Source organism: Ornithodoros turicata, chromosome 4 (assembly GCF_037126465.1).
Source record: "Ornithodoros turicata isolate Travis chromosome 4, ASM3712646v1, whole genome shotgun sequence".
NCBI classification, from domain to species: domain Eukaryota; kingdom Metazoa; phylum Arthropoda; class Arachnida; order Ixodida; family Argasidae; genus Ornithodoros; species Ornithodoros turicata.
Genome location: NC_088204.1, coordinates 67,988,791 through 68,007,517, shown reverse-complemented (window position 1 = coordinate 68,007,517; position 18,727 = coordinate 67,988,791). Strand labels below are relative to the sequence as shown.

Here is an 18,727-nt window from a genome sequence, read left to right as displayed (position 1 = left end):
CCGAAACAGGATGTGAACGTGGCGGTTCTATTCCTAGTTTACCTCAACAACTATGAGGTTCTCCCGGGTGAAACTTTGCGTACGGCATCTGCAGGTAGCCCGTAGTACAGTTGAGTACAAATCTGTTCTCAAATACAGTTGACCGCTTCAGGCCCGCCTATTAAATAAGCTTCAACCTGAAAAAAAAGCTTCAAATCGACCTGATCCTTACACTCATGTGCAGTGATCCTATAGTGACGTAAGGAATATTTATGCGTTGCAAGAAAGCTAAGGTTGACGCAAACCTCGGGAAACGGACTGCACACGACAACATCCCATCCGCCCACCCCGCACCTGCATTTCGTCTTGGGAACACTCGGCACGTGGTGTAGGCTTCCCAAGCTTGTGCTCCTTTTTCACAGTAGCAAGGCTTCTTGCGTGTCTGCAATCGAGCTGTGAGCAATGACGTCGTCAATGCGCAAATGCTTTTCGCAATGGCTGCGATTTGTCGTATCTTGCTCACGTTCACGGGAGCTTCACATGACGGCCAAGTACGTGTACAAAAGAACAATATCTGAACTTGCACGATGTCCCACCCAGACTGATACGCAATACGATGGCAAGTACTGTTCTGAGGCTGAGACAAACAGACAGACGAACACAGCACGAGCCTCAAGGTGCCTAAGAACGTGAACAATTGAAGTATGGCAGTCGTCGAAAAAGACCAACCACGCACCTCTCGATTGGTGGTTAGCAATGCACGCGAAAAGAAGGTGGGACACACACTCACAACGGCGAAAAGGGAGTACCGTGAAAAAATTCCCTGACGTAAAAGCCTCTGAGACCCGACGGAAAGGGAAACGAGAGGCGAAGGAGAAAACATGCGACAAGATTTCAAGATAGCACAGCTTGGTTCAGCGCTAGCACAGTCGTCATCATACCTGGGTAATTTACTTCTAAAATGTAATTAAATTACATTACTCATTACTCCAGTTAGAACCTAATTAAGTTACATTACAATTACTACGAAAAAGTAACAAAGTCATTGCTGTGAATTTAATCCTAACGATATTGAAGATATGGAAATTGTCAGACAACATTACGTGGTAGAAACAAGACATACTTTATTCTGTGCCGATTGCGAGCGTCACCGTTCATAGTGGACGTTGGAATTCTTTTCACTCGCCAGTCGGCAACTCTCTTTCTGCCAAGTGCCAACACAGAACACACACACTCTTAAAAATGAACTTCACCGCATAGCACGTTCATAGCCAACCATCGTCTCGAATGATATCGTTATCTGCCCTGATTTGTTGAAAACGGGAGGCGTACGCCTTTTCTGTGACAATTATGAACGGCATAAGTGCCACAAAAAAAGGCGTACGCCTCTCGTTTTCAACAAATCAGGGCAGATAACGATATCATTCGAGATAATGGTTGGCTAGGAGCGTGCTATGCGGTGAAGTTCATTTTTAAGAGTGCACTCGATTGTTTTGTAAAAAGTAATGAATAATGTCATTAAAATTACTGCACAGATGGGATTAAATTACATTACAAATTATATAATGTCAAAGTAATGCATTACGTTACAAATTACCAAAAAAGTAATTCATTACTGTAATGAATTTCTTTTTTGGTAATTACTTTTTTGGTACTGTAATGAAATTACAGTAATGACATCACTACGCAGGTATGGTCGTCATGACGTATGAGCGTTTCTTTGTCTGATGAACATTTCGATTGCTCATGTGTACCATAGCACGGATTGGGAACGTTCTACCGATTTTTGCTTATGTAGCAGTTCATCTGATATGCAGGGTGGTGGCCTATGCAAATGGACAGGTGCCGGCATGCAATACGCAGAAACCACTCCTGTTCGAATGCGTTGCTCAGTCATTTCGAAACCTGCCAGGGATCCAGATCGCCATCAGCGCTTTATATGCACACAACGTCAAGTCTCATCTGCATTGGATAATTACTACGTACGCATGCAGACACCGACGCGCTTTCATAGCCTGTCAGCCTGTATTTACTGGAGCCCAACAGTTTAAAGACAACCCCCCTGTCGTCTCCACTTTCCTCCTATTTGTAAATGGGCTCTTCGTCTTGTCCAACACTTTCATGATAATTTTGCCAGCAGCGTGAACTGCCATGTTTCGGCACCTTCGCTCGGAGAGATGCCTTCCCTGTCACAGGCCTACCCACTTATTTTTTCAACGCTATAGCTTCATATAGGCACCGAGCAGAGGCGGCGGATGTGGGGGTTATACAAGGGTCACTGTAGACCCCCTGTATTTGTGAAGGGGGCGCAAAATTCCCATGGAGGTGAGGCGACAGAGTGTTATCTCAGATGCCGCATGCGAATAAAATGCCCCTTTTCCTGAATCGATGAAATGGACCTCTACGGAAGAAACGTCACCGTGACGTTATCATGGCGTTGGTAGGCATAGCGAAACCGAAACAGCTCGGACGGAAAACACCGCCGTTTCACAAAGCCGTATTCCTTCATGAAGGTCAAGGGTCGCTTCTTTGTATAAGTGGTACACACAAATGAGGTCACGTTTTTAGTCGCTTTTGTGTCTTCACACGCGTTCCCGGTCCACCGCGGAAAGAAAAGAAGGCCCAACCCAAGGGTTTGTTGCATTGTCACCAAAGTCAACGTAGTAATCTTGTGCGGAATGTGGATTGTTATTATGACTTAGTTCCCACTTGCTTTGTATAGAGACACCACGTGCACTCCGAGAGAAACTCGTGCCCTTCAGGCTCCTGAAGATGGAAAAGCCCGGTAGCCATCTGTAGAAAGGGCTACCGAAAAGACAGGGCTACCGGTAGAATGGAGCAGAACAAGGCCATACAACTGTACAATACATACAATATGTAAGGAATAGCATAAAAGCCTTACAATATGAAAGACTATATTCAAACGTGGCTCCAACTCCATCGGGACTTGTTGGTTTTTCGCTATAGTAGTTCCAGTCTACCAAGTTGGCGGCGCTGTTGTACCATCTGACGTCATTGCTTTGTAAACAGGGGGAGATCTATTGCCAGCATAGTCAAGGCATTCGTCTCGCGGAAGAGTTTCTACCCCTGCCAGAACGGCACGAAAAATGACATCATGTGCTTACTGAGATAAGGCTTACTGTCATTCGTGCCGTGCTATACGGAGATATTTAATGGTATCCATCCGAATGACATTTTCCGCGTAATGAGATCGCCACAGCTCATTCGCCCACGAAATGCTTACTCTCGTTCCCTTTGCCTGAGCAGAAGAGGAATTTAAAACTTCCGTAAAGCCACTCTGTACTGCGCACCGCGCAATTATTTTATAAATTTCACGAAAACAAGCACAATTTTTGGCAAAGTGCCTGCACATATGTATGTATGTATGTATGTATGTATGTATGTATGTATGTATGTATGTATGTATGTATGTATGTATGTATGTATGTATGTGTGTATGTATGTGTGTATGTATGTATGTGTGTATGTATGTATGTATGTATGTATGTATGTATGTATGTATCTTTTGCATATTTGCTTTTTGCGTAGACTGCCACCTGGCAGGCAAGATGACAACAGTTTTTCAACATAGTGCAGGTCCCGACAAAAGTTTACGGAACCCGCGAGCGGTGTATTTTCTCCTCGGTGCGACACCCTACCGGCGAGCGGAAATGGGCTCGTTTACTCGTTCAGAGGGGTGGGCGAGGGCGCTGGTAGCGACACACCGCGGTAGTTTGGCTTGAATGTGCTCGAAAGGTGGTTTGAATCGGTGTTGCTGCCGGTGCTCTCGTCTACACCTCTGAACTAGTGAACAAGCCCTCTGCTCTCACACTTCGCATTACAAACGAAATGCTTGTTTGTTAAAAGCTATGAAACAGCCTGACAGTAAATGGTGTGGAGAAATACGAGGGTGGTCCCAAAAGTTTCCTGCCCGAGGTAGAAAATGCGCGCGAATTTGAAAATGCGACTAAGGACGCGTGGCGCCATCTGTTTGAGGGCCGGAGCACCACCCTCAACCCTCTCCATGCTTTTGTCGGTTGGAGAGCGGCATTTCAAACAGCCAGGGTGCACTCTTCAGTTAAAATGAAAAAAAAAAAATCGAGTACCGCGATGTGATAAAATTCTTGACAAAAGAGGGACTTTCGCCTAAAGAAATTAAAGCGCGACTGGACAACGTGTACAGGGAAGCCTCTCCGTCGTACACAACGGTAAAAGACTGTGCTAAGCAGTTTCGACTGGGGCGAGAATCCTTTGAAGATGATCCACGCGATGGTCGTCCAGTGAAAGTGGTGACACAAGGAAATTTGTCTCTTGTCGAGGAGGAAGTTCTGAGCGACAGGCGTCTGAAGGTGAAGGAAATCTCAGAAAGGCTGGGGCTTTCCAAAACAACCGTTTCTCGCATCATCGGCGAGGGCCTTCACATGAAAAAGGTCAGTGCGAGATGGGTGCCACGACTTCTCTCGTCAGTTCAAAAGCAACAGCGCGTCGTCTGTGCCAAACAGTTTTTGGAGCTCTGTCAAGAGAAAGAAGAAATATTGAAGTCAATTGTCACAGGGGATGAGACTATGGTGCTCTACTAAAATCTCCTTTCGAAAAAGGAGTTGATGGAATGGCGCAAACCAGGAGAAGCACCCCCAAGAAAAGCCAAGGTCACACAATCCACAAAGAAGATCATGGCAACAATATTTTGGGATTGTCACGCGATCCTTTTCATCGACTTCAAAGAGAGGAACACCACATTGAATGTGACTTATTGTGCTTCACTCCTGCACCGACTGCGAGACGCCATCAAGGAAAAGAGGCGCGGCAGGTTGAGTCGAGGTGTCCGATTGCTCCAGGACAATGCCCCTGTCCACACGGCTTCTGTTGCCAAGGCTGCACTGAAGGAGTGCGGCTTCGAAGAAATCCACCACCCACCCTACAGTCCAGACTTGGCACCGAGTGACTACTTCCTGTTCTCAAACTTGAAGAGGGATCTCAGAGGACGGAGATTTCAAAACAATAGTGAGGTGCAAGATGCAGTTTTCCAGCATTTTGCGGACAAAACTTCGGACTATTTTTTCAAGGGTATAAGAATGCTGGTTGAAAGGTGTCAAAAGTGCATCGAAGTTAGGGGTGACTATTTCGAAAAGTGCTGCACTTGTTTCGTGTCTATGACTACTAAAAGTTGGTCGGGCCGGAAACTTATGGAACCACCCTCGTACGACGTAACCATGTCACGTAGAGAACGAGTTGGACTCGCGTAGCGGCTCACTTGTTTTCTTGCACATTTTTCTACGGAACACGGTAAAATTTTGCCCACTATAAGTTTCTATCAATCACATTGCACCCAACTAGTTTTTGTTATTTAGCTGTCTGCACAACGAGCGCAATGCAAAGAAATCGCGAACACCGATGTGTTAGACTCTCTCCTACCGCCGCCGATGAGCGCTACGCAAGGTGGCACTTCGTTCGAGGAGAAACACGTTGGGTCGGTCCCTATAGGACCGTCTGCGGCGTTATAGTGCCACGTGACCTGTCACGTGCCTCCACCATCGCATACTGATCACAGGCTGTAATCATCACAGTAACAACGCAAGATAACAGAACATTTTGTAGAATATTAAATTACTTTCAATGCAAATTTAATATAATTTGAAATATAATTTAGTCAACGCTTTACCGCCAACCACGTCCCATAAAGCAGCTGCATTTAAACGCATTTGGGAAAATGCCCATGCAGCTAATTTTTTAATCTGAGACTCTGCGTAACATTGCATGCGCATCGCATCGTATCCGCAAATTATCGATATCGTCGGCGTTGACGCAAGATAAAGTAACTGGTATCATATATCTCCAGGTCGCAAAAGCTTTCCTCCTCCTATGCTGTCGGAAGCTGTTCAAATACCTCTTTGAATGTTACAAAGTCGAAGGACGAATAGCTGAGTCGAGCTTAATTTGTTGGCATGTTCTTGGCGCCTAGCGGTCGCTTCGAATGAGTCGGTCAAGGGCGGAATATGTGAATCGGACTTCCTTCTCTAATGCGCAGAATACACTTTTGAACAGAGTACACTTTCTGCACACTGACTGTGAGCACACTACGCCACGCCGGAACCCGTGATTCGGTTACAGTTGAAAAAGTGTGGAAGGACGGGCAAGCTGGTGTGAGTCCGTAGTTGAATAAAACAGCACGCACGCACGCACACACAACGGACAGCAAAGCACGGGTTCAGGTTAACAAGTGACGTTTATTGCACACCACAAGTGAGGCTATGGAGGGAAGAACAGGTAGGGAAGAGGTACGAAAGGTGAACGGGTACGAAGGAGGGAGAGAAGTGATTTACAAGTCACAAGACCCCAAGGAAGAGAAGATCATCCAAGGTATATTTAAACGGGTAGCGTAACTCCCATAGGCCCCTGTGTCTTCAGAATGACGCCATGATAGAGACGGTCAGCGCCATCCATCCGTTGCGCGGACTACTACGATCGTAAATAAATGACGTCAGAGACGACGTCACTAGTATGAATAATAAGTAGTGCATACTTATCCATGCACGTTTACCTTGGCCCGGCCCACTTCGCTTGCCTTGTATTCCCTTTTTCACGCCCAGTCAACAATACCAGACGAGAACACAGAAAAATAAAGCATATCAGATTTAATGAATCATATCAATTCCAAATACACAGTTATCACAGATTTTGACAACTCCAAACAGAAACGCATCGTGATGACCATAGAGAAATTAGGAAGGCTCACATAAGGCCCATTTCTCACCTAGAGCTATACGTATACCTAGTGATTAGACGTTTGCATTTATTCAATAAGTGGCCGTTATAGGTCCACTGCAACAAAACACGACATCGTTGGTACACAGTTGGCTCCTGCTAACACTCACACCATCATGGCCGCTCGTCCCATGACGAAATCTTTTTTTCGCGGGCCCAGCAACATGGGATCATTGTATTCATCTGTTCACTCGTGTTAATCTTGGTTTACAGCACGGAGATGTGAACGTCGCTTCCTGTTTAACCCAAAGAGTGTATACGAACTCCGTATTACAATGCACGGACACACGGTACGGATACAGAGACGCACGGATAAACAGACCCAACTGTGACACATGCGCAAAGGAGCAGGATACGGAAATGTACTGGAGTGGTAGATGATCTCGTATATGTGCACGAGCGGGCAACAGAAAGCTTTTTCTACATTGAAATTATGAATAACCTATTAGTACACACACAAGCCACGCCCATGTTGTAAAGTTTTTCTGTTTACAACCGTGCCTCTACTGTCAACACCCAGGATCGCTCGCGCCTCTTGCTGGTGGCCTTGCCGATGGGTCTGATTTGGTATTTTCGCTTGTTTTCGCTACCAGTTTAGATATACCTTGGATCATCCTTCTACAGGCCCGCAGAAGAATGTCTACTACAACGGTAGCTCATCTGATTAATCACCCTATCACAAGAGCAACATCCAATGATAATAAACCTCTATCCCTGAAACGTCATCATGACGTTCGTAGACTGACTGAAACCGAAACAAATATGAAGCGGAGGGCTGGGTTCCACGAATGGACACTTGTTCGCTGCCTCCAATTGAAAGAAAGGTAGGACCGAAGGTCGCGTCCCTTTCAGGGACCATCGTAATCCCCTCAAGACCGTGGCTTTCGGGCGAGACCTTGTTCGCCTCTAGCTTCGAGCATAGTTCAACTTTACCAAATTGGTGGCGCTGTCGTATTTGTTTACAAACAGGGAGAGGTCTGTTGAGACTAATGACCAGGAAAAAACGTGAGTGTACAGCCACCTAGCATATAACGCGTGAACTTCTCAAAGACCATTAGATCTAATACTCCCCGACAGGCTGACACGTTAACGCTAGGTGGCGCTACGCCCACGTTCAATGGTCACTAGTTTCAATTATCATTGGAGACTGTCCCTGTGACAGGGATACAATCCTGAAGGAGTAGCCAGAATAAAGTTCAAACGCTTATAGGAACGTCAGATTTTAGTGACAAGATTGCGCGCGGAATTTGCACTTCTCCAGGTCAAGCAATCGACCATATAATACTCTGGGTCATTGAACAGTTCAGTTCAAGAATGGCGTTGCTTTGTTCTGGTTGGTGGCACCAGCACCGCTGGTCGAAACAGTGAACTGGGCGAGCTCCAGGAGTCCTTGAGGGCCGTCGCACCAATGCTTCTTTCCATCTGATCTACGCGGTACACCAGGAGCTCTGCTCCATACAAAAAGGAGACTCGCACACAATATTGACGATGGAAATGTGTCTTCACATCTTCGCTTTTTTCATTACTTCGCCCAACCGAATTATTAATCAAATTATAATGTCGCTAGATTACATTACATCAGAACTCACTAAAGTAAATTGCAAGCCTAAAACCTTGCGGGACTCTCCAACAGAGAGGGCGTCTCTAATTTTTCTCGTTTTCGATCTTAGTTTTCATGCATAATGTAAAACCCCGAGACTAGGGAACACGAAAGGACAGACACAACATGAAATCTCAAGAATCTCTCATGCTCGTTGCATTCTTTTGATGTACTGTTGCTGGCACATGCAAAATATGCCATACTTTTCATTGCACAATCGCACTGACCTCTCTGCAGTACCCGGCGATGGAGGCAGTCAGCTGGAGGCCAAACTGGACAAACCATCAGCGGTTCATTACTTCTGTGAGCGCAAGAGCGCCACATACTTCGACTTGTGGGTGAACTTGGAGCTCATGGTGCCGTACGTGCTCGATTGTTGGGTCGACAACATTAGGTGCGTGTTCCGTCACCCGACAGGCTACGTAAGCACGTTTATTGCATGTCCATATGTTGTATGTGTGCATCTATTTTAGGCTGGTGTACGATAACCGGACAAGACGGACCCGCAGTCCTGCAGGCGTGGACATCCGAGTACCAGGTTTTGGCAACACCTCCACGATCGAATGGCTGGACCCCAGTCAAGTGGCTCCCAGTGAGTAAAACTTAACAACTGGGAATGAGCTGGGGCATTCGCTGCGTTCTGCAACTCGTCTTACTTCCAGCCGCCTACTTCACCAACATCGTGGAGGAGTTCATCTTGCAGGGCTACCAGCGCGGTGTTAACATACGAGGAGCACCCTACGATTTCCGGAAAGCTCCCAGTGAGTAGCATTCTTTTCATACCATCAACTTCCACATGCCGCAGTGGCCGAACAGAGGTGCCGAGCTCAAATCTTCGTAAGAGGGGGGAGGGGGGTTATGTTTATTAAGAAAACAAGGAAAAAGAAAGGAAAGGTTAGCCAGGCAAAGAGCCGGCTTGCTATTCCGAAAAACAAAGGAAAAGAAAAGGGGAAAACGAAAAAGAAAAGGGAGGAGAAAGAAAAAACAAAAGGGGGAAACAAAAAGAAAAACGGGGAAACAAAAAGAAAGGAAAAGGAAAGCAAGGAAGAAGAAAATCAACACTAGCACGCAAGAGATGTTGCGTGGTACCTGGTTGATACAGCGCTATTAAAGAACGATACACCAGCAGTGCATGTGCACCAACACCCACCTATTTCGGGTCAGAAATGCTGCCATTGCACCATTTTTAGATGCCTTTTCGTTCCAAATTGCTTTAATGGACAAACGACTTATCGTCAACTTTTTCATCAATACACCAAGGCTTGATAAGAAATCGTAACGTACTCTCAACCTACACATAATCTTCTATGTAGTATGTAATCAATGTAGTCCTTATAGTGAGAGTCTTATTCACTGCGAACACATCGCGGCGGGCGCAACCTTTCTCCAGCAGTTCTCTCTCCGACATTCCTCCGACATTCTCTCCCCATCTATGATGAGAAGAGTTGATCCAACCGCAGGTGTGACTAACGTTGCTCCTACTACTATTATTGCACACGGAGACAATTTTAAAAGAAGTTATCACACGTCTGAAAGTCCTTGTGACTGAACGACGTGTTCGGCATGTGATGTATTCGAAGTCACAGAACTGTAGTTATCACTATATTCCTTGCAAAGATAATTTTATCTATTGCGCTACTCTTAGCTGTGGTGCTCAATACGTATAGCAAACAAGCACGTGCGTTAACAGTCATTCAAAGGGCCATATACCTCGAATGTTCAGAAGAACGCCCCTTCCCCGGAATAGCCAAACAGTTTCTTCTTGTATTCGTTGCGAGCCACTCTGATCCCAAACAAGAATTGTTCGTGCGGTCGTAAATGCTTGCCCCGCATTGTTCTGGAAGCCTTAACGATAACCCCGACGCTGTTCTGAATTGGTCATCTCTGAGTTACCGCCAAAAACTGTAGCGTTACACTCTGCTCTGGTCTCCCTTCAAATCCACGTAAGCGGTTGAGGGAGGCAGAAAGGCCTCCCGGGCCTTCATATACTGGAGAGGGGACCCTTGATAACGCGGTGCGCCTCCGGGTGGGCCGTGCCTTTGAATGCGCGGTCGATAAAAAGGTCGTCGGGGCGGTATCGCTTGCGGTGCTGCTCCGGAAAGATTTTTCTTAGATCATCAATACCATTGTACAATTTGGGAAAAGAGAATGTCGCCCCGCTTGTTTTCAACGGAACATAATGTATGGAATGATTGAGAGCGTATGCCAAGAGCGAGATCTGTCGCGACTCGAACAATTCGATCACTACGACTGAAATTACAATACGCTGTTGCTCTTTTGTCTTCCCCGCCAGATGAGCTGTCAGACTACTTCGCCCGGCTTAAGGACCTGCTCGAGGAGACTTATGCCATCAATCAGAGGTTGCCTGCAGTACTGGTGTGCCACAGCATGGGCTGCCCAAACATGCGCTATTTCCTAAGCCGGATGGACCAGGCCTGGAAGGACAGGCACATCAAAGCGCTCGTATCCCTCGGAGGGGCATGGGGCGGCGCTGTCAAAGCGCTCAAAGCCTTTGCGTCAGGTATGGTACAGTGCCGTATGAGCAAGGAAGTATTTGGGATTGGCAAGCTGTTAAAGGGAGGGTCGCATCCGGAAACGCATCTGTGAAACCGATAACACTATGTTCGGCATTTCGCTAATATTTTTGTCCGAAAAGTGCTTAGGTACATTCATCGTGACTAAGCAGCACAAGGACACGGACAAAGATCGAAGGCATGACGACTGCTAACTCTCAACTGACAGTCTTTACTAATCGAAACATGTTTATATGCACGAAAAAAAAAGGGGGAAGCCTGTTCCTAACAAACTGACATCCTTCGGCAACCACGGTGGGTGGGTGGGGGATATGCATAATAGAAAGAAAACAAAGGAAAGAGGAAATGTCAGTCAGGCTTATGCCGGCTTGCTATCAAAAAAACAACAACGAAGAACTCAAAATAAACGCAAAACAAGAGAGAAAAATATTTAAAAAAAAACAGCACGGTCGGTGAAAACGGTCGGTACGGCACAGGCACGACATGGTGCGAGAAAGCCCGGTCAGAGGGCGTACGCAAGTCCCGTATGTTGCAGGAAGCAGAGCAGGGCTGTGGTGACAGGGCTGGGAAGGCCGAGGGACGGGACCAAGGAAGGTGGCCATGAACATTGTGTTGCACCCAAGCTGAATTAGACGACGACAAAGGGCTTGCCGTTGTGGAAGGTGCTGCTGGCAGGGCAGAAGATCATGAGAAATATCGCCACCTCGCCACAGCTGGAACAAAGGGGGAGCTGGATCAGTGATTTCCCCAGAAATTCACTGCTGGGGGGGTGCCGAGCTTTCAAGGGGGGGGGGAACGCTTGGTGAAGGTTCCACTTACGGAACTTTTCTTAGACATGGAAAGAATCGTGGCACAATGGTGAAATATCTGCACAGCTTTCCCGTTTTATTTGCACATGATATTACGTTAGAACTCAGTACATTAGAATGCAGATTCATTATGAACGGCATTTCAAGATTCACATATAGTCAACATAGTCACACGTCCCACAAAGAAAAAAGACTAGCACCTTATCTCACGAAGCTCAATGAACACCTAGCAACCAACGGTGAAAACCTTAGACGAAAAAAGCAGGGTACCTCGCTTGATTGAGTTGGGCGCAAATGCTTCTCGATGATCCACATTGAGTTTGCGTGCCCGCACGCATTTTTGCTCGTATACGAGCGCAATATATGCATTAACAGTCTCTTTCAAATGATTTTGGACAAATGCATGGTACGGTCATCTGCATGACTGTGGTCCTGCAGCTCAAGGTTGACAGTACAGGATGTAACTCGTTGCGCCGGACTCACTACCAGAACGTGTTGGTGGCCGAGCTGGGTGGGGTCACCTGAGCAATTTCAGGGGGTGTTGCAAAAATTCAAGGAGGGTGTACCCCCCCCCCCCCCCCCTGGGGGTGTAGGGAAATTCCTGAGCTAGACTGACCCATTTTGTACAAGCAATGGAGTGCTGGCACCGTTGAGACTGAGGAAGTGCACAAGTGATTCCTCGTGGTGAATGCAGTGGCACGCAATGAAAAAGACAACGGAGGTGTTCGTGGACTGCATGTGACTGCTGCAGGAGGGCGCCAGGCGCACGGCAAGGTTCAGAACAACGGCGGCGAATAGATAGATGGCATGCTGTAACTGCAAAGGGCTGACGTGCAATGGCAGGAGTGGGAGCTGCGGCAGCGCGTCTTGCAGCCGCGAGTGCGCCTATGTTAGAGGTCAGACCCACGTGACCGGGTACCGATGGAAGGGACAAAACAGGACCATTGGGGCGGAGCCTATTGTACGTCTGTATGACCAGACTGGGTATATCTTGTACGAGGTAGGGGTGGGACAACATCAAGAGGAGGAGGGACGCCTTGCTGTCGATGAGGACGACCCATTTCCCAGGTGGCAAGTCAGCAGTGTATTCAGGAGGGGTAAGGATTCCGAAGAGTTCAGCCTCGATGGATGACATGGTGTAGGGCAGTTTGTAGGCCTGTTCGTGCTCTGTATCGGTGACGTAAAGGCCGCGCCCGAGGCGTCCCGTTCATCTGGCAGCTATATTTTTCTTTCGTTTTCGCTCTCGTCTGGGCCTGTGTCCTCGCAAAATGGCATCCTTCTCTCTTCTCTCTCTCCAACCCTCTCTTTCCTTCATTTATTTCATATAGTGAGCCCTAATTAACGCCCCGAGTGTCTTGGGACTAACACCTTCGGCAGAGTTTGTGTAGTGTCCCGTGCTGAACCGGTCAGGGGAGCGTTCATTGATTGAACTCGAGCGTTAGTTAGTAATAGACGTTTAATAGATAATAGACGTAATAGACGAGTAAAAAACGTTAGTACTAGAGAGCGGCCTCTCGGCGCGGGTCTCGCGCCCATGACTCCCGTTCTAATTCGAGATAGGTACACCAGGTGCTCGAGAGTCGACTTCAGTCGAGAGTCGGCAACTCTTTTCTCGATGCTGGTTGCTGGAGTCGGTAACGCTCGTACGTAACGACTCTGACTTGCGAATCGCGCGCGTAGAATAAACGAACACAACCAGTGTACAGTACCAGGTCGAGATACACTATAGCGTGTCAGTCTGCCATCTTCTAATTATATCGCGGCTCTTATAAGGTTACCAAGAGTCTCGGACTTTGACACCGCAGCCTTGCAATGACTGCCTGGTCAGGCAAACAAGAAGCCACGAGCGAGGAGTACGTCGAAGGAATGTTTTCACTCTGCTCGAAAAATACCTTTCCCATGAATCTCCCGTCACAGCGACAAGGCGAAAAACAAAAGCCCTACGCTTGTAATCTACTGTTCCCTCTGCTCTACCCCGATGCAAGATCCCGAAACAAGAGCCAGGGTCCCTTGAAGCACGGAAATATAGAAATAGTACATCTGAGGACACAACGTTCGTAATCTGGATATCACAATGGGCCTCATGCTGGGGGAGTTGCGAATCTAGGTGATTTAAAACATCGTAACTGCAGTCCTGCAAGTTGGGAAATTTGTACGGGGACGAATAATGCCATCAAGTCCATTTGGATATTCTGGTACGTGTGTCGCAGTTTCAATCATCCGTCGAATTTCTTTCGGTGAAACGTGAAAGTCATGGCCTGATAGTCGATAAAATAGAAACAAAAGTGGCGGCAAGCTGGTGGGGATACATGACAATGGCACCTTGGGCCTGAGGATGCAAAGTGCATGCAGTTGATCGCATCTGCACCAAAGCAACTCATCACATTCTATGAACACACCCGCGGGAGCGAAAGGACAGGAGATGGAAAGGACAGCTTTAATGACAAATTGGGAGTAGACTTAGAGACAACTTCCTACAATGCACTTATGATCCCATCTATGTGCACACTGTTGATGTTGTCCACCTTCTTGAAGGCAGGTTGTTGGAGTACTTTACTGTCCTTATGTTCTTCGTGTTGTCAGAGAGGTTACAGTCGCCAGTTTTAGGAACGCAGTCCTTGACTTCACGAAGCATTTGAGTGTCATCAGTTAAGGAACAGCTTGTGTATTGTCACACAGTAGGAGAACTACCTACTGCTTTCACTTAGCATATGTGCTTCGTAACTGCGCAACATAAACATATTTACTTTCTTCAAACTCGATAACGCAAATATTGCAAATTTTGCAGGTGAGAACCTTGGCGTCGTCGTCATCAATCCACTGACCGTCCGTGCTGAGCAACGATCTGCGCCCAGCCTCGCATACATGATGCCCGACCGTAACTACTGGGCTCAAGACGAAGTGCTCGTCTCAACGTTGAAGCGGAACTACACCATTGCAGACTACCCGCAGTTCTTTCATGACATTGACTTTCCAGAAGGCTATGAAATGTACAAGGATACCAGGCCTTACATGATGGACCTCACACCTCCAGGTGTTGAGATACACTGCCTCTTCGGTCAGAACGTCAGCACAATCAACAGGTACGTCGAACTTCCTGTTATAGGAAATTTGTTTAACTTGACATCATGATTAGCCTTATTCACAGCCCATCGCATCAGACCAATATGATACTTGATATCATTCTACTTGAGCTTCAAAACGCGTCATTCCAGTTCAACATCACATCGTTTTTCTCTGAATGATGGCTTTTATGAGTGAATTTGCCGGCCTATGAGAACAGGAGGAAAACACAACCGCTTGTGACTTTGTACAATTATCTTTCCAGCATCGCCTACCGCAAAAGTGGTTTCCCTGACATCCAGCCAGAAATAGTCTTTGGTGACGGAGACGGCACCGTTAACATCCGAAGCCTCTTGGGCTGCCAGAAGTTCAGAGCTCTTCAAGCTCAACCAATCAATGTCAAAGCATACCCTGGCGTCGACCATATGGGCATTCTGTACAACAAGGAAGCTATCAACTACATCAAGACAATAGCACTACGTGACTGAAATAGAACCTCAAATGAACTCAACTTTTCGTTTCACTCAAACAGTGGATAAACTCAGGGTCAAAGGCCGCCAAGGTGCAGCTTGGCAGTGCTCCCGGGTTCTTAACTGTGGCGGTGGCCTCGTGCGAGTCACGGGTAGTGCATTGAAGAACCTACGTGCATGCATATGAACAACTGTACATACACGACTGCTGACAGAAATTTAAAAATGATAATAAATTATGTGATATTATACGGGTGCGATTCAATGAATATACTCAAACTAGGGTTCATGCGTTTGTCTTGTACATGGTATGAATTCTTAAAGGTGTTGTGACATTTGGTACATATGCTTAATGGTTCGAAAAGGAAAGGAAAAGGTGAGCCATACAAGAGACTTGCAATTCCCCAAAAGAAAGAAGAAAAACAGACAGCTATACAGAGGTTTTGACGAATACAGCTCCTGTGCAGGACGTCGACCAGGTGTGTGTGATGAGTGATGAGCTTAGCGGAGTAAGAGGCCAGCGCCTCGAGAGCCACTTTACTGTCGGTCAAGATCGCCCAAGCCCTGGGCGCCAATGGGGAGGCGTGTCTCAGAGCGTCCAGTATTGAAAGAGAGTCATAGCAACCAGGGTAAAGCACACATGTTCGCCCCTGGTTGTGCCGAAAATACCGGTCATCGTCTTGTAAACAAAATGCCATATTAATGAAAAAGAGTTGCATGTCAAGGTCATTGGGAGGGAACGCCCATCACCACCAGCAATGGGGCAGAATATTACCCCTGGCGATGAAACAACAACTACTGCTACATGAACGACGATGGCATGAGGTGATTCACCGCAACAATTGCAGTACCATACCTCAGTGCATATGGGTTAAGGTATGAGTGGGATGACGATGAAAAAGATGAGGCATACACACTCGCACGCACACATGACACACGCAAATGAGATCACACACACGCAGGTGCGTCGTAACTGATTGGGATAGTAGTTCATCCGGATCCGGCTTCAACCGACTTCTATCCTTTGGTCATAGCCTGTGTTTCCAATGGGTACCCAGTCACACCGGCCTGCACGGAAACACCCGCGCAGACGCCTTAGCACGTCGGGCACATGGGGACGGCACCTCCAATAACTGTCTCCTACTACTTTCAGCCTCATCGTGTCGGTTACAGACACAGCGACTCCGTTATAACGGCACTCGGCAGTTTCAAGAGGACGCAGTCCGACTGAACGACCATCTCCGGTCTATCGACCCGTCGATGGATTTCGTTGCCACACACCACTGCTCGCGTCAAGAAACGTCCATTCTACACCGACTACGCCTTAATGCCGCCAGGACACCTCTACTCCTCTGTAAAATGGGTCTTCTCCAGTCGCCCAAATGCCCCACTTGCGCTGTTGTAGCTGATGTGCCACACCTTCTTCTCGACTGTCACAGATTCGACACCCCTCGAGCCACGTTGAGACGACGCCTACTCGAGCTGCGGTGCACGGGCTTTTCTCTGGCCACTCTGCTCGGCCCAGTACGAGATCACACACAGCGGTCTGTGACCAAAGCCGTTCTGACTTTCTTGAGAGATTCAGGTCTGATGAACAGCCTGTGAACTCAGTCGTGAAATCTCATTCTTCTTCTGTGATTCATCTCATCATTCCTTCACCGTTTGTTAGTCATCTTTTTTTTTGTCATCTTTGTCATTAATCTACCTCATCCTTCTTTGATCATCTGTTAGTTTTTCGTTATTTCCAAATTCTTTTTCTTTATTTCTTATTTCTTAATTTTCTTCCTTTAATTCTTTCTTATTCCTTCCTATTTCTTTCTTTCTTTAATTCTTATCTTTCCTTTTTATTTATTTATTATTATTTCTTATTTCTGGAATAGCAAGCCGACGTCCCGTTTGGCTGACCTTTCCCCGTTTTTTTTTTCCTTTTCGTCTAATAAATATATCCCCCCCCCCGGATCCGGGGATAGTAGTTATTTACCCCCCCCTTCTTATTTCTTAATTTTCTTTCTTTATTTATTTATTTCTGGAATAGCAAGCCGACGTCCCGTTTGGATGACCTTTCCCCCGTTTTGTTTTTCCTTTTCGTCTAATAAATATATCCCCCCTCCTCCCGGTCGGCCACTGGAGATGTATGTAGTGCTGTAAAGATCACATCTCCGCATTCATAGCAAAAGCTGAGGCCAGAGGAGTTCAAGCAGGCTAGTAGATGTCAAGAACAAATAGAACGAGTGCAGGCATTGACGGTCCTGCACAGGGTTAGAACCTGGCGGTGAAGCTCCGCATTAATCGTCCCAAAATAAAGTTGTTTGTTGTCGCGAGCGAACGGTTCCCGAGACAAATGACCATAAAGTGGGGATGTCGTATTAAGTAGTGTCGCATTAGCGAGGTTCGATTGTGGTTCCTTCGTGCCCGACAACACCCGATAGGGATTCTGCTCCACCGCCAGGCCGGATATTTCAGAAAATCGTCTCCTACACAGTACACGTCTATTTCCCACTATGCTGTGAAATTCACCTTCAACAGTTTTTTATATTTATTTGGCATAGTGTGTGTCACAACTCCTGTAGTAGAACTACTCTAATTTAAATTGAAGTGCTTGAGTGTAGAGTGCGTGGCTATGATATTTTGTCACGCACGTCATATTCTGCTTCTCTGAGAGCTTGATTATAGTGTTGAAGAGGCTGTCTACACAACGACCGTACGAATGTGATGGAGCGTTTTCGTCAAAATAATGGAAGGCTGCGGCCTTTCAAGGGGATGAGGTCTGGAATGCACGTCTTGGTAAGGCAGTCGGCATGCGACAAATATCCAAGAAAATTTAGAAAGGTAGAAAATCCAACGAAGCAATAAGGAAATGTTGAAGGAAGAGCATGAGGAGGAGAGCCACGAAAACTTCGAACAGAGTCTGTTCTTCTAAGAACAGAATGTGTTACAAATATCGGCGATTCTAGTCCTGAGGCCTCTTCCATTAACATACAAGTTAATCGGATTTCCGCAGCATAACATGTAATCAGCACACCTTCTTTGCGGTAGAAGAATGGTGTACGTCACAGGTGCACAGCAGCGAGGTGCTATGTAGTGAAGCAAAGCAATGTTATGAAGACGCAAATGCATATCGGTGGGCGGGTAGTTCATGATTGTGTTTTCTTTATGAGGCAAAGTGATAAGCACTGCAATGATAAGATACCCGCCATCCGTCCCCACGCATCTGAACATTCTGCACTGTTTACCAGGGCAGAGTAATACCCCTGTTACAGGGCAAACCGAATAGCATTCCCAGAGAATGACAGTCGCACCGCACATCATTCGTTTGTCTTACATTGAGCTACACGAAGAAACAGAATGTCATTCGCAAATGATGTCAGTGTCGATAATTAAGACATCAGGCCTGAACATATGAAGCATTATACAGGTACATTCGGTATATATATATTTTTTGCTCGAAACTAGCAAAACATTAGATTATTTCACAAAATCGTTGCTTCTTCAAAGACATGGCTGAGT

The 18,727-nt window shown here is 46.6% G+C and overlaps 1 protein-coding gene and 1 long non-coding RNA gene across 2 annotated transcripts in view; one reads left to right on the top strand and one right to left on the bottom strand.

Moving 5' to 3' along the window:
* The window catches only part of LOC135391762 (phospholipase A2 group XV-like), a 29,087-nt gene extending 13,618 nt beyond the window's left edge, over positions 1-15,469 (top strand). The window contains exons 2-7 of the mRNA XM_064622194.1: positions 8,582-8,738; positions 8,818-8,936; positions 9,007-9,105; positions 10,638-10,865; positions 14,476-14,770; positions 15,016-15,469. Coding sequence (XP_064478264.1) covers positions 8,582-8,738; positions 8,818-8,936; positions 9,007-9,105; positions 10,638-10,865; positions 14,476-14,770; positions 15,016-15,238 — 1,121 coding nt within the window. The 3' untranslated portion in view covers positions 15,239-15,469. The remainder of the gene's footprint in view (positions 1-8,581; positions 8,739-8,817; positions 8,937-9,006; positions 9,106-10,637; positions 10,866-14,475; positions 14,771-15,015) is intronic.
* Positions 11,299-18,727, bottom strand: part of LOC135391766 (uncharacterized) — a 24,111-nt gene continuing 16,682 nt past the window's right edge. The window contains exon 3 of the long non-coding RNA XR_010422095.1: positions 11,299-11,591. This is a non-coding gene — a long non-coding RNA (uncharacterized LOC135391766). The remainder of the gene's footprint in view (positions 11,592-18,727) is intronic.